The following is a 27718-nucleotide window of genomic DNA, read 5'->3' as shown; positions in this document are numbered from 1 at the left end:
AGAGAGGTTTGACTTTGAAAAAAATATTCACATTTGTTTTTCTTAAAAACATTGAAACGATAAAGTATTGGGTCAATTCCTGTCAACCCAAGCTAACTCGTCAAACTCATAACCTAATTTATAGATATCAATGGGTTTAAAACATTTTTTTTATTTTAATTATACAATAACAACGAAGATAAATTCAAAATCAATCTAATATTAAAGAATAAAATTAAAAAAAAAATAAAAAATCATCAAAAATCCGATGCTGAAGGTTTTATTTTTTTAAAGAAAAATGTTAGGTTAGGTTAGGTGAGCGGGCTTGTGTGGCCTAGAATATCATGGCCTTAAAAAAAATCACCACCATCGAAATCCCCTCATTAAATAGAAATCATTGATACCAAGATTAATTATTTTTTTGTGGCTGGAATTTATATCAACCAATCATTTTATCTCTCCTCTCTCCAACTCAGGAAAAGAAAAATTAAAAAAATATTTTACTTTTACCATAATTTCAAATATAATGTCTTCTTCTTCTTTATAATAATTGAGATTTTATATAAAAATTAGTGCTAAAAAAATCGGCTAACTAGAAAAATAAAACTTATATTTATGCATATAAAAGCCTAATGTTTTCTAATTAGGCTATTGAAGAGCTTGATTAAAAAGGGGAAAAAAGTTAGAAAATTAAAAAAAAAATTAGCTGAGGTGAGGTGAGGTGCATTTTTATTGCGTTTGTACCTGCGTTTCGTCAAAATTTGAAATTTTTTTTTTTTGCTAAAATTGAGTACGGTTTGTACTTTTTGGATCGTTTTGATGTGCTGATGTCAAAAATGATTTTTAAAAAATAAAAAAATATCATTGGCATGCATTTCGGCACGAAAAACTATTTGAAAAGCACCCGCAACCACACTGCCAAACACGCTCTTTACCAAGTTTGAGTTTAGTACCAGTAATCCTCAAAAATTTTATCTTTGGGTACAAATTTTGTTCGTAAGCCTTTTTTGGTCCTTATAGTCCTCTACAGTATTACTTCATAATGATCTAATATATAATTCGTTAAAATACTAATATAATTACAATATAGTCCTTTAAATGAATAAATTTATGCAATAACATCCTACATTATGTAATGAATTTGCATATATATATATATAAAATCATTTACATTCAACACTACTAGAATTTTTAGATTTCCGGACAAAATTTTATATCAATATTTACATTTATAGTCTCTTAGTACGTATTTTACCAACGGACTTACAGACAAAAATAGGTTGTTGAAAAAACTCTTGTCAGTAATTTTTGATATGTCGATGACTCCATCTATAATATAATTATCAATGGATTTACTAAAGTATGTTAATTAACAAAAAAAATGAGCTTAATTTTGTTTCGAGTGAAGTTGAGAAGAGAAAAAAAATCCATAAAATATGTTAATTAACAAAAAAAAAAGTTAAAACTAAGAAGAGAGAAGAAGACATACTTGCGTGTAAAGGAAAAAAGAAGAGAAGGAATTTAGGAGAGAAGAGAAAGAAAGAGAGCATTGGTGTTTTTTACAGAAGAGAAAGAGGGAAGAAGAAGAGAAAGAAGAAAAAAAATTAAAAATAAGAGGTGTGTCTGTTATGAAATTAACGATTTTAATGTTTTAATTGAGCTTTTTTTACTGACAAAAAATTAAATATTAATATTTTTAATCATTTCATTAGTAATTAACCTGTAATATTTAATTTAAAATTTTAATTTAATCAAAAAATTTCAGAAACCCCTCAAATATCACTGATGACTTTTTAGTCCGTCAAAGATTCTTTCTATAAAGAACAGTAATTAACAATATAATTGAGAAGTGAACAATTTTAGATTTCTTAGAAAAATACTAACAAACTTAATTCACTGGTACTAATCCCGTATGTACAACATGAACAATGCAATTCAGAAGTGAGCAATCCTTTGGAATATAGGGACGAACTTATTCCATCAGTGTATCTGTTGGTATTTTACAATTCCAATGCTCTCTTAAATATTATCGATGAATTTACAAATGGATTTTACAGATGAGTTAGTATCGTCGATAATATTATTATATAAATGACATATCATCATATTTTTTGTCTTTTTTATTATTTTTTCTTTTCTTGCTATAATCCTCTTGATATATACCGAGTAAATATTTTCGTCGGTGTTTACCGATGGAGATAGCAAGAGATTATTTTGTCGGTAAAATTCATTACAATCTATTGACTGAAATATTCTATCGGTATTTTGATTTGCTTTTGTAAATTCTAAGGTTGTGTAAAAATAATAAATAGTAAAAAAAAATATTATTAAAACAATGGAATCTTACAATATGTAGCCAAAAGTACTAATATAATATATATTTCCATATCAAAGGATTTTTCATGTATTAATTTAAAAAGTTAAGTTTGTCATGTCTTAATTTAAAATTATTAGTTTAAAAAGTTTGTCATAACTATAATAGTATAAAATCATCCACGAAACCTCACCAAATAATTGTTTTTTTGATGTGGTATCATTAATAACAAGTATAAATCCAATATATAATTTTGAGTTCTTCACTGTATAAAATTAAAATTTTGGCATGTAAAAGTAATGATACATATAAGTTTCAAGTTTAATTTTTTTTTCTAGATAAAGTGCTCAAAGATACTACAAATTTATTTTTAAAATCTCATTTAATAAACTAAGATTTTAGAATGAGATGATTATTTAAAATTATATATATTTCAAAATGCCAAATTTTAATTTGGTTAAGTTAGTTTGGAAAAGTTGAAATTAGTCGTACGTAGTTGAAATTAGGGAACCACAAGCGACTTGCAGTTGAGACTTGCAGTTTAGAATGATTAGGCGTTGAATTGATCATTGGAGGTCCAATTCCATCCCATTGGATTGAGAATATTTCTTTTGTAAATTCACGCACATTAAAATATAATATGCTTTGATTAAAATAATATTTAATGAGATGTTATTTTAAAATGTGCGAAATTCAATTCGTAAAAGGCAGCACGTGTCATGTAACTGAAAAGATATATTAAAAAAAATAATGGTTTATTAAAAAAATAATATTCAAAATTAGTAGGCTAGTTCAAACAATAACCTAAATTAGCATTTTTTATTGTTTGATTGTATCATAATTTCGCAAGTTAATTTCATAATCGGGAAGAACTTATTAATTAAGAACTAATTGCTATTCAATCGATATTTCATTATATATTTCCATTCTCCTTGAAATTAAAAGAAAATAATATTTTAATAATAATATAAACTCTCTCCTGTTGATTCAAATATTGATAGTTTTTCATTTTATTTTTTATCAATAAATCATCGTCACATCCATAAACTTAATGTCCTAAGATCATAGTTTTTATATTAATTCTCTTCAAGCTAACGATATATATATATATATATATATATATATATATATTGTTTTCGATCCATTAATTAAGTAATCATATTAAGACAATTGAAGACTTTGCTCCCTTGTCCCTTTCCTCTGTCTTTGTGTTTTCAGCTAAAGAATTTGGTTTAATTGTCGGGACGTAGTGTGGTGATAAAGGGCTTGAGATCTGCACAGCAGGTCTCGAGTTCGAGTCAGGACGTGCACCTCTTGTAAGAGCCTAGAACAACCGGGATTTTACTCACTCACTTGAGCCCACAAAGTGCGCTTTTCAGGGGGTGGGTTTCCTCGAATCCAAAAAAAAAAAAAATTGGTTTAATCTTTACAGTCTCAAAGATCATTTCTTGCAAATTGTTCATGGGCCAAAGACATAAGTCTTGTGCTAGGCTTTGGCAAGCCTGTGCGGCCCATTTCGTTCCCTTGGATAAGGTCTGTGTGGTTTCTAGACAATGGGCTGGCTTTATTTTCAATAGGACTATTCGACAGGGGCCGAGGGTTGTGTGTGATGGACTGTAGGCTTGGATTTTCTTTGATGAATATTATTGGGTTTTCGGCTATGGCTTTCTAAGTCTGGGCTAAGTTCTTTGGGTTGTATCCATGGGCTTAATGGGTTTGGGTTGAGTATACATATGTTCAAGAAAAATAAGAAAAAACAATGGAAACAAATAGAAATAAAATTATAAAAATAACATAAGGTTTATGCAAATAAATTTTTTGTGTGCATTACAGCCAATTCTTTCCAGAAAAATATCAATTTTTGCATATCCCATCATTGTGATTTTTTCCCTCTATCTAGTGAGTTTGTTTTTTTTAAAAAATAAAAGTTAAGAAAAGAACAAAAAACCAGAAATATTATCATATTTTAGCATTCCATCAAAATACTTATCTTATTATAAAAATATAAAATAAAAAAATAAAGTTTTGTATTTTTATTTTTTATTTGAATAAAATGTCCTTTTTTATTTTTTTAAAAAAATTATAGCATGCTTTATTTGAACTTAAAACAATTTTATTAAGCTCATTAAAACTTGATTAAAATCAAAAGGCTCATCAAGTCAACATACTCAATAAACTAAAAAACCCAGCCCAGATTTTCTAAAACACAACGATGAATCTGTTTGGCGTTTGTGTATTTAAACCTATACATGTCAATAATTCTTGTTCATTTATATTTGTGGTGTAATTTAAATATTGCTGATAATTGTATCGTCATAAAATAAAAATAATAGAAAAAATAAAAAATAAAAAAAATTTAATTTATTAATGCGATATCTTTTTAATGTGGATATGATGTATAATTTGGGTGAGGTCAGTAAAATCCTAGCATAGCTCATTAAATAAGAATAGTAGCTTTTGAATCTATTTTAGAAATTAATTACGTTAAATTAGCCAAAGCCCAATTCAAATATTATCATCCTTATGAGAACAATGCTCATTTTGAAAACGGTTTAAATGACAAGTCTTCTTTTAATAAGGATAAATGTCCAAATATTGTGAAAAAAGTATTATTTTTAGGGGATAAATGATAAATTTTTCATTAATAATCAAATAACTAATCTCATTTTAAAAGGGAACAATGTCAAATTTTTAACAAAATAATTAGAAATTAAAATTGAAAATAAGCTAAAAACAATTGGGATAGTTAATAAAAATCCTAAAGATAAATTTAAGAGAAAAATAAATAATAAATATAACTTTTCATAAGAAATAATGTAATAAAAGCAACATCATCTTTTTATATGAATATTTAAAATTAATTTATATTTTAGAATCTTTGATTTCTTTTAATTAATAGATAGTGACTCTCAAATTTTCCCAATATATATATTCACTTTGAAATGATATGCTTTAATTACAACAATAAATAAAGAATCAAATGTTCTTTCAAATTATGAGAATTTCAATTGCTAAAAAGCAACAGTTTTATAGAACAGAGAAAATTAGAATATTAAAAAAAAATATTAAAAAATCAATTAAGATAATAATGTCTTGCCAAAACAATATTCAAAATTAGTTTGCTAGTTCAAGCAATAACTTAAATTAACTTTTTTTAATGTTAATGCTACATTGGATAATAATTTTGCTGGAAATTAAAATTAAAAATCAATTATTATTCAATCAATTCCATAAATATTCCTATTCTTCTTAAGATTAAAAAGAACGAAGAAATTAAGAAAATAATATTGTTATACAATCAATCAATAGTTTTCATTTTATCTGTGTCAAACAATCATCTTCACATCCAGATTTAATGCCCTAATATCATATTTTTATATGAACTAATTTCATCAAGCTAATTATATAAGGTTAGTTAATGTATATGTGAAGATTTATATATAAAAAAAAGTCTAAAAAAAAGGACAAGAAGATTTATAAAAGGACATCAAGTCCAAAAAACGACAAAACAATAACAATCAAACAAAAGATCGATGCAGCTTTGTCTCAATGCTACCATTCTTATAAATTAAAACTTCTAGTTGTTACAGTCAGGGAAGTCTACAATTTCTACCATTATTCTGAGCTAAAACTCCATGTTGTTCTTCTGAGCTTCCTCATCTAGCAAATTACATGCGCTATAAGACTCTAAATTTTAATACACCTAGGTATCCTTAAATTCTAATATTATGTATATATGGAATCATATCTTCTCGAGCTCGTATGGTACATGTATTTTCATTTGGGTAAATCAGCATGGAAATGTAGTTTTTTTTTTTTTTTTAATTTTATCGGTGTCTTCCAACCTTTTATAATGAATAAGGAGATCTTTTTGGCATCATCCGGTATCATAATATAATTTTAAAATTTGGTTTGGCCAAACAGATCAATCCGAATCTAGCTAACCCAAGACTGAAACTTGACCTAATTTATATATAAAAAAAACTAAAAACTCAGTTAACCTGGAAGTTTGATATGATAATCCGGCAAAATCCGTTGCAACTTGTTAATTATTTATTTTTAAAATTAAAATAATATTATTTTAATTTATTAAAAAGTTAAAAATTAATTTAGAATAAAACTTATAATCCAAACTTGAACTAAATCTACCGGGCTAGTTTTAATACATTGTAAAACGAGTTCTGCTACAAGCGAGGGTTCAATTCATGTTTGCCTCACGGGAAGTACTATCGCCTTACTGCTAAACCCAACAATCGCTGGTAGATATTTGACATTTAAAACCTCGCCCATGTTGTTTTTTGCCTTACCCATGGAATTAGAAACCAAATGCGAGTAAAGTAGAAAGAATAATATGCAAGACTTTGCAGTTGAGACTTCACGTGACTTAAAGTTTAGAATGATTAGTTGGGGCGACATATTGACCTGATTGATGTAAAGTTAACAACAAATAGAAATCCCACTTCATCCCATTGGATTGAAAATATTTCTTTATTAAATTGATGCATTTTCATTCAAGCACTTTGAAATCATATTCTTTGATTCAAGCCGTAAATAATGAATCAAAGGTACCTTTAAAAAATGTAAATTTCCATTTGTAAAAGGCGACGATCTCATTCGAAAGATCAATTAAGGCGACTATATAATGATGTCGTAAAAATTTGACTAGCCTAAGAATAAAAATAGAGTTGTTGGATAATTGATTAATTAATTAGTCATAATAATCTCCTACATTCTCCTTAGAAAAAAATGGTTGATAACTTATATTTAGTCTTTGATAAATCAAAACTGCTTGTTGCTAGTACATGTAAAAAGTTTCATTTGATGGAGATGAGGAATCTCTGATGTTTAAATAAATATCTTTTTAGAGAGATAAAATACAAGAATATTCTAAAGAGGGATGCTCTGAAAATATATATGTAATAAAGAATAAAGATTGTGAACCTTTGTTCTAAATATCTCATGATGTATTTATAACCTATGAGTCTTGTTTTCTGTTAAAAAAAGACATGTAGTGTAATTACCCTGATGATATTTAATGATGGATAAATATCTCTTACAACTATATTAATATTTGATAAGAATATGGTGGGTCATTGAAGGAATTTTATATACCTAAAAAGGTGTAGGAAGATTTAAAGTTTAAGACGTCAAATGTAGTTAAATATATAGAGGTCGAGTTCTTCCCAAATATTTAGATCCAAGGGAGATTAGTCATTCACCTGGACATGCCAAGGGATGATCGTCAACTTGGACTTGGCTGATAGCCAAGTCCAAGTGTCTTGGATTTAGCATAAGTGTTAGACCTACATTACCTTGAACTTGATGGATTATCAAGTCCAGTCACCTTAAGTTTGGCATACATGCCAGACCCATATTCTATGGACTTGGTGGATTGCCAAGTTGAGATGTCTTAGACTTGGTTAATTGCCAAGTTCACGCGTCTTGAGTCTAGCATACATGTCAAATCCATGTTCCTTAGACTTAGTTCATTGCCATGTCCAGGCATCGTGGACTTGGTTATTGCCAAGTCCAGATATTTTGGGTCTCGTACACATACCAGACCCATATTCTTTGGACTTGGTGGATTGCAAAGTCCAAGTGTCTTAGACTTGACAACTAAGTCTAGGTATTTTGTGTATAGTACACATGCCAGACCCACATTCCTTAGACTTGGTGGATTGCAAAGTCCAAGTGTCTTAGACTTGACCAACTGCAAAGTTCATGTGATTTGGATCTGACACATATGTCAGACCCATTTTTTTTGGATTTGACTGACTACCAAGTCCAAACATCACATTGGACTTTGCTGAGTGTCAAGTCCAAGTGTGTTAAGTCTTGCAACTATTTCAGGCATGCGTTACTCTGTATTTGGTTGACTAGTAAGTTCAGATGCCTTGGATCTAGCATATTTTCCAGATCCATATGTTCTAAATAACCAAAGAAAAATAAAATAAAAAACTTAATAAAAAGTTGAGTCATCACCATGTCCTATCGAAAACAAATTCAAAATTAGTTTGTTAGTATGGGCAATAACTTGAATTAAGATTTTTTTTTTCTTTTATATAGTAGATTATATTATAAACAACAGTACATAACAAAGACAATAGTAAAAAAGTTATATTTCAATTGAGACAAACTAAACAACTCTATATTTATTTTAGTTTGTCTTTATGATATATATTATTATCAGTGTAAGAAAAATTTACATGAGTGGTCTATAACTATATAGATAGATAATATAGAATCAAAGCAAAGATTGAGCCCTAATCTAGCACCTTGTTATTAAAAATTAAATTATTCTTAGCTAGCTAAATGCTCCAAACAAAGCCATAAGATAATATCTGCCAAGCTTTTTTCTGAAACTTACCTCTTGCTAATGAAGGTCACCAAGTAATCAACTGATCTAAAGCTTGTGGTATGCTTCAATGCACTCCCCACAATGATAAAAATCATATCTATATTCTCCATATTTCTTGACAATGAATCAACCAGTGATAATATGTCTCCAAATATATACAAAAAAAAAGAAGGAAAAGAAGATAGTTCTTTAGATAATAATTCGTTGAAACATAAAACCTTCGATACAAAGGATAAATTAAGTTTTTTTTTTTTACTATGTTGTTAGATTGTATCATAATTTTCCATGATTACAATATTATACTTAAGGACTAGATGCATATAATTATTATAACAAAAATTAAAACTTAAGAACCAAATTAATCTGATCTAATATTTCCCAAACCATAAGAAAATTATCTTCTCAAAGCAATGGTATGGCTATAAATAACATAAAACTATTCATAAAACATGTTATAGTAATTTTAATCTTAAATTAAGATGATTTTTTTATATAATATTAAAGTTTTAATAACCAAAATTCTTAAGAACAACTTGGAGTTTTAATATCTTCTTTATAAACTTGCAACCGTTCACTTGATTATATCATAAGAGAGATGTACAAACTTTTAGCCCTTTCAATGCTTTTCGTAGCTTCCCTTAATTAATCAATGATAGAGCATTTTCACCCTCTTCCACTTGCCCTATAAAAGTCTCAAGACATATCAACTGTTCTTGAATATATTTCCTGACTTTGAGCTGCATGATCTTAAAATCAACCGCATTATGATATCACTTGTCATAAAGTTAAATTGTTCACCCTAAAAATTCAACCCTACATAGCAGTCTAGTCCTAACTATACTAATTGTCACACCCGGACATCGTGGCAACCGATTAAAAAAATAATCTCGATTGGAAAAAGAATAAATATCTGGCATCTTGTTCTTTTAGGAAAAAATGTCTTGTTCAAGGAGTCGTCACCTAGTATTATGGTCACTAGAAACCCTAACTGGTCAACAAAGATTCCATAGTACGGGACTGGTTACGTAAAAGAGAAGATTCTATCACCCCTTAAACGTCCTACCTAAGGTAGGCTGCATTGCTGGTTTTGTCTAAAATTGCTAAGAATTTGTTCTCTTTTTTCTCTTTTTTTATTCTTCCTTTCATGTTCCTGACTCTGGCATCAGTGAACAATTCCTATGAATATTTCCAACTCTGGCATTGGTAAATATCGTACAAATTCAAAAAATACAATACTCTTGACTTTGGCGTCAATGAATATTTTTGCAAAACATGAATTTGAAGAAGAAATTTTCTATGTCTTTTTTTTCTTATTTATCCTTTATTATTATTTGCCCTTTTTAGAGGGAAGTAAAAAAAAAAACATTGCATGTTATATTTGCGTTTAACAGTAATAGTTCACAGATTGAGCACATCTATAAAAAAATACAAATACAACGAAAAAAATAAAATAAAATGTGAGAGGGCCACAAATAAATCAATGAAGGCCCTATATTTTTGGTATTTTCTGTTATAAAAAAGGGGTTTGTTTGGTCAAATATCAAATTAGAATAGACATTAAAATTATGGTCCAGGTATAAGAGTATGTTTTGCCAATCACACCCTTAGCAAACACAGTTTGGGTCGGCTAGGCCTAAAACCCAAACCCAACCCACTTTTTTTTTCCTTTTGGGTTTGATCTAACCCAACCATGCGTGAAAGGTTCACGCATGCATGCAATAGGAACCAATTAGTTATTTTAGCAAGGAAGGAAGAAAACTTACCTAGGCATGCGACTGCTAAAGGCGAAGTCAGGGGAGACTGGGCTAAAAAACAGGGGTTGAAGGGGGTGGCGCCTAGTATAGGGTTCACCTCCCCCTTTCCTTTTTATTGTTCTCTCTTTTAGGATTTATGGTAATAGCCTCCTCTTGGGGTCTCTTTTTATGGTTTCTCTCTAATTGTCCTTTTCCCTTTTTGCATACACCGAGATCTGTATTTATAGTGTCAGAGTCCTTTTGTGTGTGAGAAACAAAGTTTCAATCAAACTCATTCTTTTTTTTTTAAGTTTGAATTTGATTAAGAATCAAATTTGAAAGCGGATAACTATCATTATCTTGAAGACAATGATTTTCTTCAAGATAGGGATTATCTTGAAGACATGGATTATCTTGAAGATAAGGATAAAATGAAAAAAAGTACATTATAGTCTCTAGTTTTCACACAAGTTGACAAATCACACTTTTCATCGAAATAAATCTCTGATCTTTTAATTTTACATCTTAACCCTGTAAAATTAAATTAAAAAAAACCAGTGGGCTAAAAATTAGGTTACAACACTAAGCATAGCTTCATGTTTGCATAAACTTTTCACTTGTGTTAGCTTACAAATATGTTTTTTGCTCATCCAAGGAGGTTCCTATAATTTAAACAATATTTTTGGATTTCTGAAGGTTGATAACATGGGCACTATGATGGTTGTTGTTGGTAGATTCACTTAGTATGCAGTGTTTATTACTGCCCTAATGGTATATATAGTTGAAGTGTTGCTGGGTTATTTCACCATAATGTAGTGAAGTATTTTAGGTTGCCTTCAAATATTTTCAGTAATCATGATATGCAATTCACGAGCAAGTTTTGAACAACATTTTTCAGCATCATAAGGATATGATTGAATTTATATATTGCTAATCATCCCCAAACTAATAGGCAAACGAAGAGAATCAATGCGTTGTTTGAAGAGTACTTACGATATTATATGACAACCAAACAATAAAATTGGTTAGAATTGATGGACAATGCATATTTTTTCTATAATCTTTACAATTCTTTAGTAATTGAAGCCAGACCATTCTAAACTCTTGCTGAAGTTGTAGTGTCTAAAACTGGTGGTAAAAGCCTAGTGCTGTATCGGTTTGCGAAGGAAATACATAAGCTATTTTAGCAAGCCTAAGACAGCTTGCATAAGGCAAGTAGATGTATGTAAAGGTATAAGGATAAAAAACAAAGACTATTAGAGCTCAACGTTGGTGACAAGGTATTGTTGGAACTAACCCCATGTTTTTGAAAGAAGATTGTAGGGACCAATCAACATCGAGGGTTGGTGCCAAGATATGATGAGCCTTTTGAAGTGAAGGAAAGAGTGGGGGATGTTGTATATAGGTTGATCCTGCCAGAATGGTTGGAACTTCATCTTACTTTTTATGCAAGTTACTTGAAGCCCTTCTACAAATCATTGATGACCCTTTAAGAGGGAATAATTTGAAGAGGGAATTATTAAATTAATGGATCATTGTTGACTTGGCTAGTAGAGGAAGAATTATTGAACTGAATTTTTAATAAAAAAAAAAACAGATTTATAACACTTTAAAAATCAGATACATGAATACCTCACTTCTATTTTAATGAGGGTGTCTAACTCTTTTAGTAAGGGTGGTTTATTAGAGGCTAAGGCATAAGGGTGTGCCAAAGGGCTCATTTTTCCTATCTATATTAGGAAACCATGAATTTAATATGTAGCATGGATCGGTTTCATGCGAGTCATGGGTTTTCGACTTAACATGAACTTGGATGATGGACTTTTTAAAGTTGCAAAACACATATGGAATGTCAGTAAAGAACCAACATTTAGACAAATAGATTATGGGTTACAATTACAACAATATTGTAGGTTGTTATGGCAGTTACAATCATGGCTTAATGGGGGAAATAAGTGTCCAGATTATGAGGGCAAGGTTAAGATTTCTCCTCAAGACATTAAGATCATGAGTCAAAACCACCCACTAAGTTTATGAAAACATGAGGGAGAAAGTTTCCCTACTACTTTCTAAAAAGTAGGGATGATAGTTGTATGTTTTGTAATCTTTCATACTTTCTATAAATAGACTTGGAAGATATTAGTTATGTAGCATGTAATTTTTATGCATAGCGTATGCATTTCTATTGTATAAATTCTTTGTTTATGAGATTAATAAAGGTTAGTAGATTTTTTTATACATGTTGTGTATTTTTTTTTTATTTACTTGTGTTAGTTATTTTTTTATGATAAGCTAACTGGAGAGCCTTCTTAGTAAGCAAAACATACAATTGTAGTTGACAAGAGTGAAAAATTGAGGCGAGGCTTTGTTTAGTTGAGACTAAACTGTTGTATAAGGCTAAATTTTTTGGGTGAAAAATTTAACCATGTGACAATTGACAATGGCGACAATTGTAGCAATTTAGCATTTGTAAATTTGTTACTTGTCATTGATGTATAGCCAAGGAGAAACTTCCATGTTGCAACATTTTCCAACATGCGTTTCTTCAAATTTTATATAGTATCCTTGGACTCAATTTCCAATTGATCCAACTTGAACCCATTGTCAGCTAAGAACTGTTAAAATAGTGATCCATTCAAAATTGTTCCCGGCCCAACCAAAAAGCTACAAAATGGTCAAATTTGGGTGACTAAAATCTTGGGAATTTGTTGAAAATTCCATACACCAGGAAGGACTAGAGGTCTATAAATACCTCCACCTCCCCCTTTGAGAGATTACAAGGTTTCAACACTTGACAAATTATTGATGGTTTTATATACGGTCAATGCACACCAAACAAAATTTTACCCACTTCTTCACTCTCCATCGATAATTTTATCGCTGAGTTTCAGTGGCATTTTCCTTATTCATGCAATTAGGAAAACAAATGCAAGTTAACTAGAAAGAATAATATACACACACACTCACACCTGCTGTAAGAGACCAGCTAGGAGCTTGCCATACATTTCAGTGCCATAATCCAAAAAATCAACAGGAAGCAAAACATCTACTTACTATGACCAATTCAAAGAGTATCTACAATACTGACGAAGGAAGAAAGGTTAGCTGACCATGAAAGTTCTAAGATGCTGTTTGAAATCTGAAATTAGTAACCAGAAAAAAAGCGTTTTGTTCAAAAACCAAAATATGTGGTTCAAGTTTTTGTTGGAAAAAAACATCCCCAGTGCCTTGTAATTTCCAAGTAAATGTCCAAAATCCGTAGAACAAAACGAGGTCAAGCAAGATCCCAAAAGACATGTCCTGGGTGTCCCCTCACATTGTGTGTCACTGGTGACTTTATGATAAACCGTGTGGGTTCCACCATTGATCGATCTTCCGAGCTTCCCAACTATCTCCATTTTTTTCTTGAAAACCAGGTATTCTTTTAATCTTTTTTCTATCAACCAACATCACAACATATCTCACCCTTTATAAATATCCTTGCAAGGAATGAGCGTGTCCATGGAGCAACCTTTCCAATATTATATTGAGAATTGCAAGCTTTACTACTACTATTAATACTACACACTATTGACATAAACAAATGCTAATTAATGATAGAAATTCCATTGGATTGAAAATATATATTTCTTTATTAGATTGGTGCACTTTCTTGTTAATCAAGTACATTGAAATCATATGCTTTGATTGAAACCCTAAATAATGAATCAAATGTCCGACTTCAAAATATATGAATTTCAATTCGTAAAAGGCGACGGTATCGTAATATAGAAAAAATAATATTAAAAAATTAATTGAAGCGGCTATGTCTTGCCAAAAAAAAGAAAACATTTATAATTAGTTTGCTAGTTCAAGGAATAACCTAAATTAACTTTTTGAATGATGTTTTTAAATTGTATGATAATAAATTTCATACACCAAAATGTGTTGTGAGAATCATGAAGAACTTAAGAACTAATTACTATCCAATCAATTCCGTATATATTAATTCCAGTTCTTCTTTAAAATTATAAACAAAAAGAAAATTATTTTGTTATACTAATATAGACTCCCTAATGTTGATTCAAATACAATTGATAGGTTTTCATTCCATGTTTGTCAAAGAATCATCTTCACATCCATCCTAAGATCATAGTTTTTATATTAATTTTCTTCAAGCTAACTATGTATATATTTTCTTACTCCATTGTGTTCTGAGATGTATGGGGCTGCACTTCCAAACCATTTTATCCTATTCTTAGAAACATTAATCTACGTCAATTTTTTGTACAAAATGGAACAAACTGTGCATATTAAGAAAGCTTTATTAATCAACTGTTGTTATTATTAGATAGAGTATGATATAAAATTATTTTTGGAACCTCAATAAAAAAATAAATTATTAGATTAAATTGGTTTTTTATTTTAATATTATAGTTTTATTAATTAAATGATTAAAAATTTAAATATCATTATCCCTATTCTAATTAATAAAAATTAATTATAATTTAATATGTGTTTATATAAATTTTAAATTTAAAAAGTTATTAAATTAGATTGATTGTTAAGAGGAAGATTTGATCCTATCAACACAAATAAAGACTGCGCTAAAGATTAATTATTGTTTTCGATCCATTGAAATCACCTTTTAGGCACGGTGTGTATGGAAGTTCAGAAAATGTTCAATAGACGCAAACAAAATGAAGCTTGGAAGGTGACGACGTAATGAAAAGTCGAAATGAGCAAATTGATAATCACATGCACATTCTAAGTGTGATCGATAATCAAATTAATTTTCCGTAAATGCAATATATTCATGGTTTTGTTTGATCGGTCATCGGCTAAGACACGTATCATGAAGCTTGGTCCTTAATTTGTTCTTTAGGTTCATTCACGGATTCACCCACAAAGCTGATTTCAATGATACAATATGTATTTGGTAATGTGGTTGTGGTTATAGTTATTTTTTAAATAATTTTTTGTATTAAAATATATATTAATAATTTTTTTTTATTTTTTTAAAATTATTTTTAACATGAACACATCAAAACGATCCAAAACATACAAAGCATATTAAATTTTAACAAAAAAAATTAAAATTTTTAAAAATATAATTTTCACCACGTTCCCAAACGGACGCATAGTAAACCTCGACAAAGTAATTTCATCAAAAAGAAGTTCCTTTGGAAAATCATAAAGTTTGCCATTGGAAAATCATAAAGTTCGAATAAATAATGGAGATGAACTAGTCTCGGCTTTTTCTTACATGAATTCGTCGGTGCCTTTGGTTATAACTTTTGCAAAATCCCATTTTGATGGTAACAGGAGTTGTTTCTTCGAAAATAGTTGCTTGAACTCGTGAACCAAAAGAAAGCATTAAAGTAAACCTTAATGGCCATCAGGAATCAAATTGGGGAAAATAACATGTTCAAATCCAACCAGTTGCACTAATGATCTTCATCGACTAACTTATTTAACTTCGTGCCAGCAAAATACCAGCCATTCTAATTTTAGTGTCTGCTTTCTTTGATTTGAGAATTTGGAATGTTCAATTGTACCCTTAGACCCAAGTTGTAAGTGGTCCAACTTGAACCGTGTCAGCTAAGAACTGTTAGTGATAAGTACAGATAAGTTGGATCCATTCAAAATTGTTCCCGGCCCATCCAGGAAACTACAGAATGGTCAAATTTGGGTGACTAAGTATTGGGAATTTGTTGAAAATTCCAAACACCATGAAGGGTTAGAGGTCTATAAATACCTCAGCATCCCCCTTGGCAGATTGCAAGGTTACACCACTTGACTACATTTGAGAATACTAGCGATCTCTCATCAAGCTCCCTGAAAGTTTACGCTAAACCTCTTCAACTTACTAGGTCTCTTGATTCCCTCATTACATTTTCAGCATTTGTTTTTTAATATGGCTAACATGCAAACTCCAAGATCTCCCCTTCAACTTCCAACTCGTGGAAACCAGATCACTGTTCTTAGCATCGATGGAGGTGGAATAAGAGGCATTATACCAGGAACTATCCTTGCCTTTCTAGAGTCTGAGCTTCAGGTAGAAAAGAAAACGGGATCTTTTAGCACGTATACTAATGCATGTCAAATAGACATGCAAGATCTTGCGTGTTTTTTTGTTTTTGGGCGCATGATCATATATAATAAAAACAATTAAGTTGAATGCATGACGTAAGTTTAACACTAAAGAGTTTTACATGCATCAATGTGTGTGTATATATAGAACTGTGATGTTCGTTTATTTTTCACACACTTAGAGTTTTATCTCCTGTTTGTATCACTGATTAGCTTTTCTATTCAAATTTACAGAAGCTGGATGGTGCAGATGCAAGGCTTGCGGATTACTTTGATGTGATTTCAGGGACTAGCACTGGCGGCCTCGTGACTGCTATGCTAGCTGCACCGAATAAGCAAAACCGCCCTTTGTTTGCTGCTAAAGACATCAATGACTTCTACCTTGAGAACTGTCCCAAAATATTTCCTCAAGACAGGTAATAATTAATGCTGATGATGAATTATTGCATTACAACTGATTTTCATCCATGAAGATACTTATTTAAGTACTGTCTGCCAATAGCTCTAAATTTGCCTCGGCTGCAAATCTGGTAAAGACTCTGAGAGGACCAAAGTATGATGGCAAATTCTTGCATAGTATTGTCAAGGAAAAGTTGGGAGATACATGGTTGCAGCAGACATTGACAAATATTGTGATCCCTACTTTTGACATCAAGCGCCTCCAGCCAACTATCTTTTCTAGCTATAAGGTGAAGAGTAACCCATCAACGGATGCCCTTTTGTCTGATATCTGCATTGGAACTTCAGCTGCCCCGACTTATCTTCCTGCCCATTATTTTGAAACCAAGGATCCATCGGGCAAAGTTAGAGATTTCAATCTTATTGATGGTGGTGTGGCAGCAAACAATCCAGTATGTTTCTGACTTATCAATCTTGAAACACTTCTTGAGCTTCTATTAATAAAGAATCTTATATCATTCATTTCTTTTGTTCAGACTTTAGTTGCCATCAGTGAAGTTTCAAAAGCAATCAATCGGGAGGGACCTGACTCCTACCGCATGAACCCGATGGAATATGGCCGATTTCTAGTCCTGTCCCTGGGCACTGGCACAACAAAATCAGAAGAAAAGTATGATGCAGAAGAAGCAGCTAAATGGGGTCTCTTGGGATGGTTGACTAGTGATCATTCTACTCCATTAGTGGATGTTTTCACACAAGCTAGTGCTGACATGGTTGATTTTCATATTTCCACTGTTTTTCAAGCCCTTAACTCTGAGGAAAATTATCTTCGAATTCAGGTGCTTATTTATCATGCTAATTCAGGTGCTTAATTATTTATTCATGAAGCAAAGTGGGGAAATCTAACCTTATAATACGTGTGAAAAATCAATGCAGGATGACACATTGACCGGAACACTTTCATCTGTGGATGTTGCCACGAAAGAGAATTTGGAGAATCTTGTGAAAGTGGGCGAGGAATTGTTGAAGAAGCCGGTTTCAAGGGTGAATTTGGCTACCGGAGTCTTTGAACCTATCAATAAGATGACCAATGAAGAGGCTCTCAGAAAGTATAAATGAATGAATAATACTCTTTGTTTCATCTTGATTATTCTTTTATTATTTTATTTATTTCTTAAGTTTTTGTTTTGTTGGTGTAGGTTGGCTAAATTACTCTCGAGGGAGAAGCATCTTCGTGAGGCTAAGTCAGCTGTTGGAAATTAAAGCTACTACTCCAAATGGACATGATTCATAAATAATTTGGCTATTCATTTGTTGTCTTCGAATAAAGATGCTATGCACAAAGCATCCTATATTTGTAATATTATGTAATTTTTTTATTTTTTTGAAACATATGCAATGCAATTGTTTCATACCTTGAATATATTGAATCATAGAATTCAACCAGACTTCAAATATTTTCGTTTCCCAGCAAAAGCTGATATTCATTTCTTTGATTGATTATGTTAATACTATTTAGTAATTACCTAGTTATTCTTTATAATATATATATATTCGTTTCCAAGTGGTCAAGTTTCTCCTTGGTCAATTTTTAAACGATTCACTCGCATTTTTAAATCTTTTGTGGTTACCTTTCGGTAATGTAATACTTTACTTTTCTTTCTATATTTTGGGTTCAACTAATTTTTTTTAAAATATGAGATATTTTTATTAAATATGGTTCAATAATTTAAATTTGAAATTCTGGACTTGAATCCTTTTCAAGCTGACATTTTCAATTAAATTGTATAATCTAGTTGACTTGATATGCTTCAAAAAAAAACAAAAAAAAATGACATAAAAAGACCAGACACTCGGATTTAAATGTATCATAGATGAGAGGTTTGACTTTGAAAAAAATATTCACATTTGTTTTTCTTAAAAACATTGAAACGATAAAGCATTGGGTCGATTCCTGTCAACTCAAGCTAACTCGTCAAACTCATAACCTAATTTATAGATATCAATGGGTTCAAAACATTTTTTTATTTTAATTATACAATAACAACGAAGATAAATTTAAAATCAATCTAATATTAAAGAATAAAATTTAAAAAAATAATAAAAAATTCATTAAAAATCCGATGCTGAAGGTTTTATTTTTTAAAAGAAAATGGTTAGGTTAGGTTAGGTTAGATTAGGTTAGGTGAGCGGGCTTGTGTGGCCTAGAGTATCAGGGCTTTAAAAAAAATCACTACCATCGAACTCCCCTCATTGAATATAAATCATTGACACCAAGATTAATTATTTTTTTGTGGCTGAAATTTATATCAACCGACCATTTTATCTGTCCTCTCTCCAACTCAAGAAAAGAAAAATGAAAAAAAAAAATTACTTTTACCATAATTTCAAATACAATGTCTTCTTCTTCTTTATAATAATTGAGATTTTATATAAAAATTAGTGCTAAAAAAATCGGCTAACTAGAAAAATAAAAGTTATATTTATGCATATAAAAGCCTAATGTTTTCTAATTAGGCTATTGAAGAGCTTGATTAAAAAGGGGAAAAAAAGAATTTGAAGACTTTGCTCCCTTTCCCCTTTCCTCTGTCTTTGTGTTTCCAGCTAAAGAATTTGGTTTAATCTTTACAATCTCAAAGTTCATTTCTTGCAAATTGTTCATGGCCCAAAGACATAAGTCTTGTGTTAGGCTTCGGCAAGCCCATTTCGTTTGTCTGTGTTTCCAGCTCCCTTTCCCCTTTCCTTTGTCTGTGTTTCCAGCTAAAGAATTTGGTTTAATCTTTACAATCTCAAAGTTCATTTCTTGCAAATTGTTCATGGCCCAAAGACATAAGTCTTGTGCTCGGCTTTGGCAAGCCCTTAATTTTGTACTTACTGTTCTATATCTCACAGTTCTCGAAGACGCCGCTCTCGCTTCTATGACACTTAGGTATGTACTTGCTCGTGGATCCTTAGCTTGGAAATCAGGTAGGCTCATTTTGTCTGTGTTTCCAGCTCCCTTTCCCCTTTCCTCTGTCTTTGTGTTTCCAGCTAAAGAATTTGGTTTAATCTTTACAATCTCAAAGTTCATTTCTTGCAAATTGTTCATGGGCCAAATACATAAGTCTTGTGCTAGGCTTCGGCAAGCCCGTGCGTTTTCTTATGTGTATTGGGGTTATGGGATGATTTGGGCTAGGCCCATTTCGTTTCCTGGGATAAGGCTTGTATGGTTTCTAGAAAATGGCCGCGGGTTGTGTGTGATGCACTGTAGGCTTGGATTTTCTTTGATAAATATTATTGGGTTTTGGGCTATGGCTTTATGAGTCCGGGCTACATTATTTGGGTTGTATCCATGGGCTTAATGGGTTTGGGTTGAGTATACAAGAAAAATAAGAAAAAACAATAGAAAAAATAGAAATAAAATTATAAAAATAACATAAGATTTATGCAAATAAGTATTTTATGTGCATCACGGACAAGTCTTTCAAAAAAAAAATCAATTTTTGCATTTTCATATTTATCAAAAAATCATCTCGTCATTGTTATTTTTCTCTCTCTTTCTAGTGCGTTTATTTAGGAAAAGGAACAAAAAAACAAAGAGCATTTTCATATTTTAGCATTCAATAAAAATACTTATCTTATAATAAAAATAAAAAATAAAAAAAGAATTTTTTTTTATTTTTTATTTGAATAAAGTGTCATTTTTTATTTAAAAAATAAATTTATGGTATGTATGTTTGAATTTAATAACAGTTAACCCATTAAAACTTGATCAAAATTAAAAAGCTTATTAGGTTGATATACCCAATAAACTAAAAAACCCAACCTTTATTTTGTAAAAAAAATTGATGAATTTTTTTGGCGTTTGTTTGTGTGTTTAAATCCACTCCACTAGTGGAAGTGTTAACACAAGCTAGTGGTGACATGCATGGTTGATTTTCATATTTCCACTGTTTTTCAAGCCCTTAACTCGGAAGAAAACTATCTTTGAATTCAGGTGCTTATTATATATGTCATGTATAGAAACAGATATGATTATTCTCGGAAAAGAAGAAGAAGAAGATATGATCTGACATTAATATGTGCTCTGATTATTCTCGGAAAAGAAGAAGAAGAAGAAGAAGAAGAAGAAGAAGAAGAAGATGATGACACATTGACCGGAACACTTTTATCTGTGGATGTTGCTACGAAAGAGAATTTGGAGAATTTTGTGAAAGTGGGCGAGGAATTGTTGAAGAAGCCAATTTCAAGAGTGAATTTGGCTACTGGAGTATTTATTTATGAATATGGCTAAATTACTCTCGAGAGAGAGAGAGAAGCATTTTCGATCGTGAGGCTAAGTCAGCTGTTGGAAATTACAGCTACTACTCCAAAAGGGACATGATTGATAAATAACTTGAATATTCATTTGTTGTTTTATTATTTAAAATTAAATTATTAGATGCAAATAAAATTTGGAAGAAATAATTTTTTTACTCTGTAAGATAGTCTTCCAATAAAGGTGCTATGCACATGGTATCAAAGATTTGTAATACTATGTAATTTTGTTCGTACAACACATGCAATGTAATTAATTGAATATGAATCTTAGAATTCAATCAGACTTTAAATATTTTATTTTTCCACATGGATTTTAAAGAAGTCATCCACATTTAAATTTGTGTGTGTGTCTATATATATATATATATATATATATAATTGCCTTTTCTTTCTTTTTCCTTTAATTATAAGATATTTCAGATTGTTGTATTGTCTTTTGTTTGTCCATAAATTTCAATTTAAATTCTTTTCATAATTCTTTAAATTGATTTAATAGGTGCGATTGTCAAATACCAATCTCATATCTAAAAATTTTGAAAAGGCAAATATGCTATAATATTAAAAAATAAATAAATAATTATCTTGAAATTCTCTCTTTTTTCCTAGTATATATTTTCTCTCTTTTTCCCAAGCTTTTTTTTGGTGTCCTTTTTTTCTCTACAATACATTAAGTCCGACACATGATTTAGTGACAGGACTATATTTGTGAGCATTTTAAGAAAAAAGCTTTAGAACAAGAGGATCTTATTTTAAAGTAATGGGATAATTCTCTCTCATTAAATTATAATAACATTTAAACAAATTGTCGTTCTTAACACAATCAAATATTCTTCACTTAAAATACATAAATGCTAGATTATACTTGCTTGAAATGGTTTTGAAAAAATAACCTCGAGATCCTTTTTAAAATTTTATCATTGTAAATAATATTTGTTATGTTTAATCCTTCATCATCAAGTTATTTTAGAATTGAATTTCAAAAAAAAATTTAGTTTATTTTTTATTTCATTATCTTATTTGCATGATCCGGATTATATAGTTTGATTAGCTTATATAGTTTGCTAGTTGAGTTTTTTTATTTTTTTATTGATTTTTTTTTAATTTTATTTTTCTGCGTTGAATTTATTTGAAATTCAACTTTAATTTTTTTTTTCTACTTACTCGTTTTGGTCTCATAACTTGGCTTGCATATTTATCATGCTCACCTTGGTTGGCTTAAGTCCTTCTTCTTCTTCTTCTTCTTCTTCTTCTCACCTTGGTTGGCTTAAGTCCTTCTTCTTCTTCTTCTTCTTCTTTCCTTTTTTTAATTTGATTAACCTTTTTCGTTTCAATAACTGTTTTTTTTTACTTTTCGTAGTTCTTTTTTGTTTAAATTAGCTCATTTTTTCTTTCGTTATCGATTCTTTTATTTTATGATTAAATTATACCAGTTTTTTTTGGCCAAATCAGGTCTCGAGCCGCTTATTTTTTTACTTCTTTAAAACAAGCTTGTGTTACCCGGGCTTTTTTAATTAAAAAAAATATTATAGCCGGCAACGTAGCGCATAGTAGAAACGTTAATCTACGTCAATTTCTTGTACAAGATGGTATAAACTGCACATATTAACGATGCTTAAGGACAGCAGATAAGATTATATCAAGACAATTGAAGACCTTGCTTAAGATTAATTATTGTATTCGATCCATTGAAATCACCTTTAGGCATGGAATGTATGGAAATTCAGAAGATGTTCTGTAGACGCAAACAAAATGAAGCCTAGAAGATGACGATGTAATGAAAAGTCGCAATGATCAAATTGATAATCATATGAATATTCACTTGTGAACATTGCTATAATATCATATACAATAATATTATATTCATGGTTTTGTCGATTGATAATCCGCTAAGATACAATATTAAACATATCATGAAGCAGCCAGTGCATAAATTGATGACGAAGGGGAAGTCAAACTGGTCCCAACTACTGTGGAACTTTGACACCACCAATTGATTCATTCAGCTTGGTCCTTTGTTCCTTTGGCTCATTCACCCACAAAGTTACTGAACATCTGAGATCCTCTGCTATTAAGCAAACCACTCCTATCTCTTATTGATTTTCATTCAAAATTGTTCCCCGTCCAAGAAACTTCAAAATGGTCAAATTTGGTGAGTAAAATCCTAGGAATTTGTTGAAATTTCCTATAAAAAAAAATTCATGAAGGACAGAAGTCTATAAATACCTCCACATCTCCTTCGGGCGATTGCAAGGTTTTAACACTTGAATACATTTGAGTGATAGCTATCTCTCAAGCTCTCCGAAAGTTTAAACTAAACCTCTCAACTCTATCCTCCGCTTCTACGACTCCTTGATTTCATCTTTACATTTTAGCATTTGTTTCTCAATATGGCTAACATGCAAATTCCAACATCCCCTCCTCAACCTCCAACACATAGAAACCAAATCACCGTTCTTAGCGTTGATGGAGGTGGAATAAGAGGCATTATACCAGGAACTATCCTTGCCTTTTTGGAGTCTGAGCTTCAGGTATATAGAAAAGAAACCGGTCTCTTTAAGCATGTATACCAATGCATGTTCGAGTTTTTGAGCTCATGATGATACATACAATAAAACAGCGTTTGAATGCATGAATTTTAGTGATAGTTTTAAATGGTCCATTCGTATATAATTGTGGTGTTTATTTATTTTTCACAAACTATATTAACGAGTAGCTAGTAATGATTGTTGTTCTGCTAGTCAATTTTGTAGAAGCTGGATGGTGCAGAGGCAAGACTTGCAGACTACTTTGATGTGATTTCAGGGACCAGCACTGGTGGCCTCGTGACTGCTATGCTACCTGCCCCTAATGAGCGAAACCGCCCTTTGTTTGCTGCTAAAGACATTAACAACTTCTACTTAGAGAATTGCCCTAAAATCTTTCCCCAAGACGGGTAATAGTCTTGGATCTTTGATGATGAATGTCACAGTGATGAATTATTGCATGAAAAAAAAAAATTATGTCCTTCAAACTGTCAAGATACTAATTAAGTACTCTTCGGCATTATATAGATCTCCATTTGCTTCAGCTGCAAATCTTGTCAAGACATTGACTGGACCAAAGTATGATGGCAAATTCTTGCATAGCATTGTCAAGGAAAAGTTGGGGGATACACGGTTGCGCCAGACTTTGACAAATATTGTGATCCCAAATTTTGACATCAAGCGCCTCCAGCCAACTATCTTTTCTAACTATCAGGTGAAGAATAACCCATCAACGGATGCCCTTTTGTCCGATATCTGCATTGGAACTTCATCTGCCCCGACTTATCTTCCTGCACATTATTTTGAATCCAAAGATCCATCCGGCAAAGTTAGAGAATTCAATCTTATTGATGGTGGTGTGGGAGCGAACAATCCAGTATGTTTATGATTTATCAATCTTCAAACACATCTTCAGCTTGTATAACTAAAGAATCTTATAAGTGAAGTTAGTTGCCATAAGTGAAGTTTCAAAAGCCATCAATAGGGAGAGTCCTGACTCCTTCCGCATGAACCCAATGGAATATGGTCGATTTCTAGTCCTGTCTTTGGGCACTGGTACAGCAAAATCGGAAGAAAAGTATGATGCAGATGAAGCAGCCAAGTGGGGTATCTTTGGATGGCGGACTAGTGATCATTCTTCTCCATTAGTGGATGTTTTTACACAAGCTAGTGGTGACATGGTTGATTTTCATATTTCCACTGTTTTTCAAGCCCTTAACTCTGAAGAAAATTATCTTCGAATTCAGGTGCTTTTATATCATTCTCTTGTGGTCATCTAATATATTTATTCATGAAGCAAAAGGAAAATATAGTAAAACGAGGAAATCTGACCTTATTATACCTGTTAAAAATGAATGCAGGATGACACATTGACTGGAACACTTTCATCCGTGGATGTTGCTACAAAAGAGAATTTGGAAAATCTTGTGAAAGTGGGAGAGAAATTACTGGAGAAACCAGTTTCAAGAGTGAATTTGGCTACTGGAGTCTTTGAACCTATTAATAAGATGACTAATGAAGAGGCTCTCACAACGTATATATACCTCTTAATTCGTTTTTTTAGTATTTATTTGTGTTAAAACATAATATAAATCATATTTTGCACTTAGATTATAATTTGCTTGCTTAATTTACAGTTGTTTTTGTTTAATTTGTGTAGGTTGGCTAAATTACTCTCAAGGGAGAAGCAACTTCGTGAAGTTAGGTCATCATTTTTTGGAAAAGCTTCTGCTTCAAAATTATGAACATGGAAATAATTAATGAGGTTATTTGTTTCATTTTCTCAAGAAGACTTAGATGGGAATATAGATATTAGAAAGAAATAATTATTATTTACATTGTAATAAGAATGCCATGCACAATATGGTTTCCTAGATTGCGCACCATGTAATTCTTTATTATTATTATTATTATTAACTGCTCATTTTGTTTTATGGTTTGGCTAATCTCAATTCAGATTTCTCTAATAACCATAGGGTTTAAACTTGAAATTACAAAAAAAACAAACCCTTTAGTTTTAAGTTATTATCACTAAATTACCTACTAGATAGATGAATCTTGAAGTTAATGGTGTAATAAGATGGTCACTATCATGAAGACTAATAAAAACTTTTGATATATTTTGTAGAATTGTAGTTAACATCAGCTGCATTTTGCGTTGACTAGTAGAAATTAAGAAAATATCCTTTTAAATATAGTGTTTTATGATATTTTTAAAAAAATTGTTTTTTTTAATAGCAAAAAGCTATAAATACAGTGTTTTCAATCGTGCATGTATAAACTATATTATATTGCATTTTCCTTTTATAATATATATAAATTGTGTTATTTCATTAAAAAAAATTATATTATTTTGTCAATATTTGAAAAATAAAAAATGCTGGGAAGCCAAAATAGCCCAAAAGAATGCAATAAACACAATGCCACACATTTTTTATGGCATTTGAAAGCACCTATATTAAAAAATTGAAAAAACAAATACAATCCAAACAACCTTAAATTCAACCATTATTTTTCTGCTCTCACCATTGCTGAAAATTAAGTAGCTGATTCCCACCGAATAAAACTCCAAAAATCAATCCAGCCGTATGAAATCAACCACTTTTTTCATAAGGGGCTCGATACTCTCTCCCCCCGGATTCAGCAAATAAAAGCAACGGTCCTCCCCTTTAATTTCATAAAAATTCACAGTACCACCCCACCCACACTCGCTCATAGCTTCATAACTCTATGCTTATCCTTTTCTGCCACGCAAACTAACACTTTATCGCACTTAAATTTCGACAAATTCGGATCCACTACCGGGTTCAATTTTGGATCATCTGCCCCAGAATTTGTTGGACATATATATCGGTAGAACTTGTCTGGCTCCTTAGCTCAAAAATATGGGTGCACTATTATTAACCTTTCTATAGCCACGGCAGCCAATCCTGCAGCCCCAGCTTGGACTGCCACATAATGGGCTATGGTGCCTCCAGCACTCTCGCCGGCTAAAATAACCCGTCCAAGATCCGCATATTCATTAATCGATGGTTCGGGTCCATTACCATTAGAGTGCTTCGCGATCCACAGAAGCCCTGCCCATGAATCATCGTATGCAATCAGTAATTGGTGTTCAGTTGCTAACCTGTAGTCAATAGATATAGCGATGACATCGGCTTGGGTGGCTGGGGTTGAAAGAAAATTCTTCAAGGCAGAAGTAAATGGTGAGCCTATGCAAAAGCCACCACCATGATAGTGGACGAGGAGAGGGAGCATGGTGATGAGCTTTTCTTCTGCTATCGATCTCTTTTTATTAGTGATTGGTAATAAAAAGCACCTATATCCAAGGATTGAGGAATAATTTTTTTAAAACTTGTTGATTTTATTTGTTAAATCTTTATTAAAACAATGTAATTTTTATATTCTTGCAAAATAAAAAATCAGTTAATCCGGATATTTCTGGATACTTGATTTGTGATCCCAAGAGCTACTTGAGTCAACTCCTAAACTAAGTTTAAAAATAATGATTAAAAGAATAAGAATTTATTTTTTTATTAAATTCTTTGTATTTTTTTTAAACTGTTGAATTTATTTTGTTAAATTTTATTAAAATCTATTGATTTTTTTTTGTAAACTTTTGACCAAAATAATGCTATTTTTACATATTTGTAAAATAAAAAATAATTGTTTGGGTAACCCTGGCCAATCTACTCAACCCGTGACCCAAGACTTACTTGAAAGTCGACTTCCAAGCCAGGTTTAAAAATCATGATTAAAAAAAAATAAGAACACAACCTTTTTGTGAATTTTTTTCTTGAAATTTGTTGGATATTTTTTTTAGTCTAAGTTTACTTGGGTATTCTTGACCATCTCACTCGATCCGTGATCTAGAACTTGCTCGGGATTGATTCCTAGATTGGGTTGAAAAACAATGATCGAAAAAATAAATATTAAATGTGGCATGGAAATCAAATGAAATAAAACAATGAGGACTGAATCTAAAAAAAATAATTAAGAAAATAAATGAAACCGAAAGAAGTTATAAAGAAAAGAATTGGAA

The 27718-nt window shown here is 31.0% G+C and overlaps 2 protein-coding genes and 1 pseudogene across 2 annotated transcripts; 2 read left to right on the top strand and 1 right to left on the bottom strand.

The window, feature by feature from the left end:
* The first annotated feature begins 16159 nt into the window (after window positions 1-16159).
* On the top strand, window positions 16160-18312 carry LOC133671163 (patatin-like protein 2). The gene is made up of 6 exons (XM_062091818.1): window positions 16160-16421; window positions 16691-16872; window positions 16959-17307; window positions 17392-17694; window positions 17792-17964; window positions 18055-18312. Exons 1-6 carry the CDS (start codon window positions 16281-16283, stop codon window positions 18116-18118), a joined length of 1212 nt encoding a protein of 403 aa, XP_061947802.1. The 5' UTR covers window positions 16160-16280; the 3' UTR covers window positions 18119-18312.
* Window positions 18313-23550: 5238 nt separating this feature from the next.
* On the top strand, window positions 23551-25421 carry LOC133670841 (patatin-like protein 2). The gene is made up of 6 exons (XM_062091440.1): window positions 23551-23682; window positions 23905-24086; window positions 24205-24553; window positions 24624-24923; window positions 25038-25210; window positions 25337-25421. The coding sequence occupies exons 1-6, from the start codon at window positions 23551-23553 to the stop codon at window positions 25419-25421; spliced, it is 1221 nt and encodes a 406-aa protein (XP_061947424.1).
* Window positions 25422-26070: 649 nt separating this feature from the next.
* Window positions 26071-27025, bottom strand: LOC133670353 (probable carboxylesterase 12; annotated as a pseudogene).
* Window positions 27026-27718: the final 693 nt, after the last annotated feature.

This window comes from Populus nigra, chromosome 13 (genome assembly GCF_951802175.1).
Source record: "Populus nigra chromosome 13, ddPopNigr1.1, whole genome shotgun sequence".
NCBI classification, from domain to species: domain Eukaryota; kingdom Viridiplantae; phylum Streptophyta; class Magnoliopsida; order Malpighiales; family Salicaceae; genus Populus; species Populus nigra.
This window is presented reverse-complemented; position numbering and strand designations above follow the sequence as displayed.

Coding starts and splice junctions, on each gene's coding strand:
- LOC133670841 (XM_062091440.1), top strand. CDS start 23,551: ATGCAAATTCCAACATCCCCTCCTCAACCTCCAACACATAGAAACCAA. Junction 23,683..23,904: donor TTTTGGAGTCTGAGCTTCAG/GTATATAGAAAA, acceptor TCAATTTTGTAG/AAGCTGGATGGTGCAGAGGC. Junction 24,924..25,037: donor AAAATTATCTTCGAATTCAG/GTGCTTTTATAT, acceptor AAATGAATGCAG/GATGACACATTGACTGGAAC.
- LOC133671163 (XM_062091818.1), top strand. CDS start 16,281: ATGGCTAACATGCAAACTCCAAGATCTCCCCTTCAACTTCCAACTCGT. Junction 16,422..16,690: donor TTCTAGAGTCTGAGCTTCAG/GTAGAAAAGAAA, acceptor TCAAATTTACAG/AAGCTGGATGGTGCAGATGC. Junction 16,873..16,958: donor AAAATATTTCCTCAAGACAG/GTAATAATTAAT, acceptor GTCTGCCAATAG/CTCTAAATTTGCCTCGGCTG.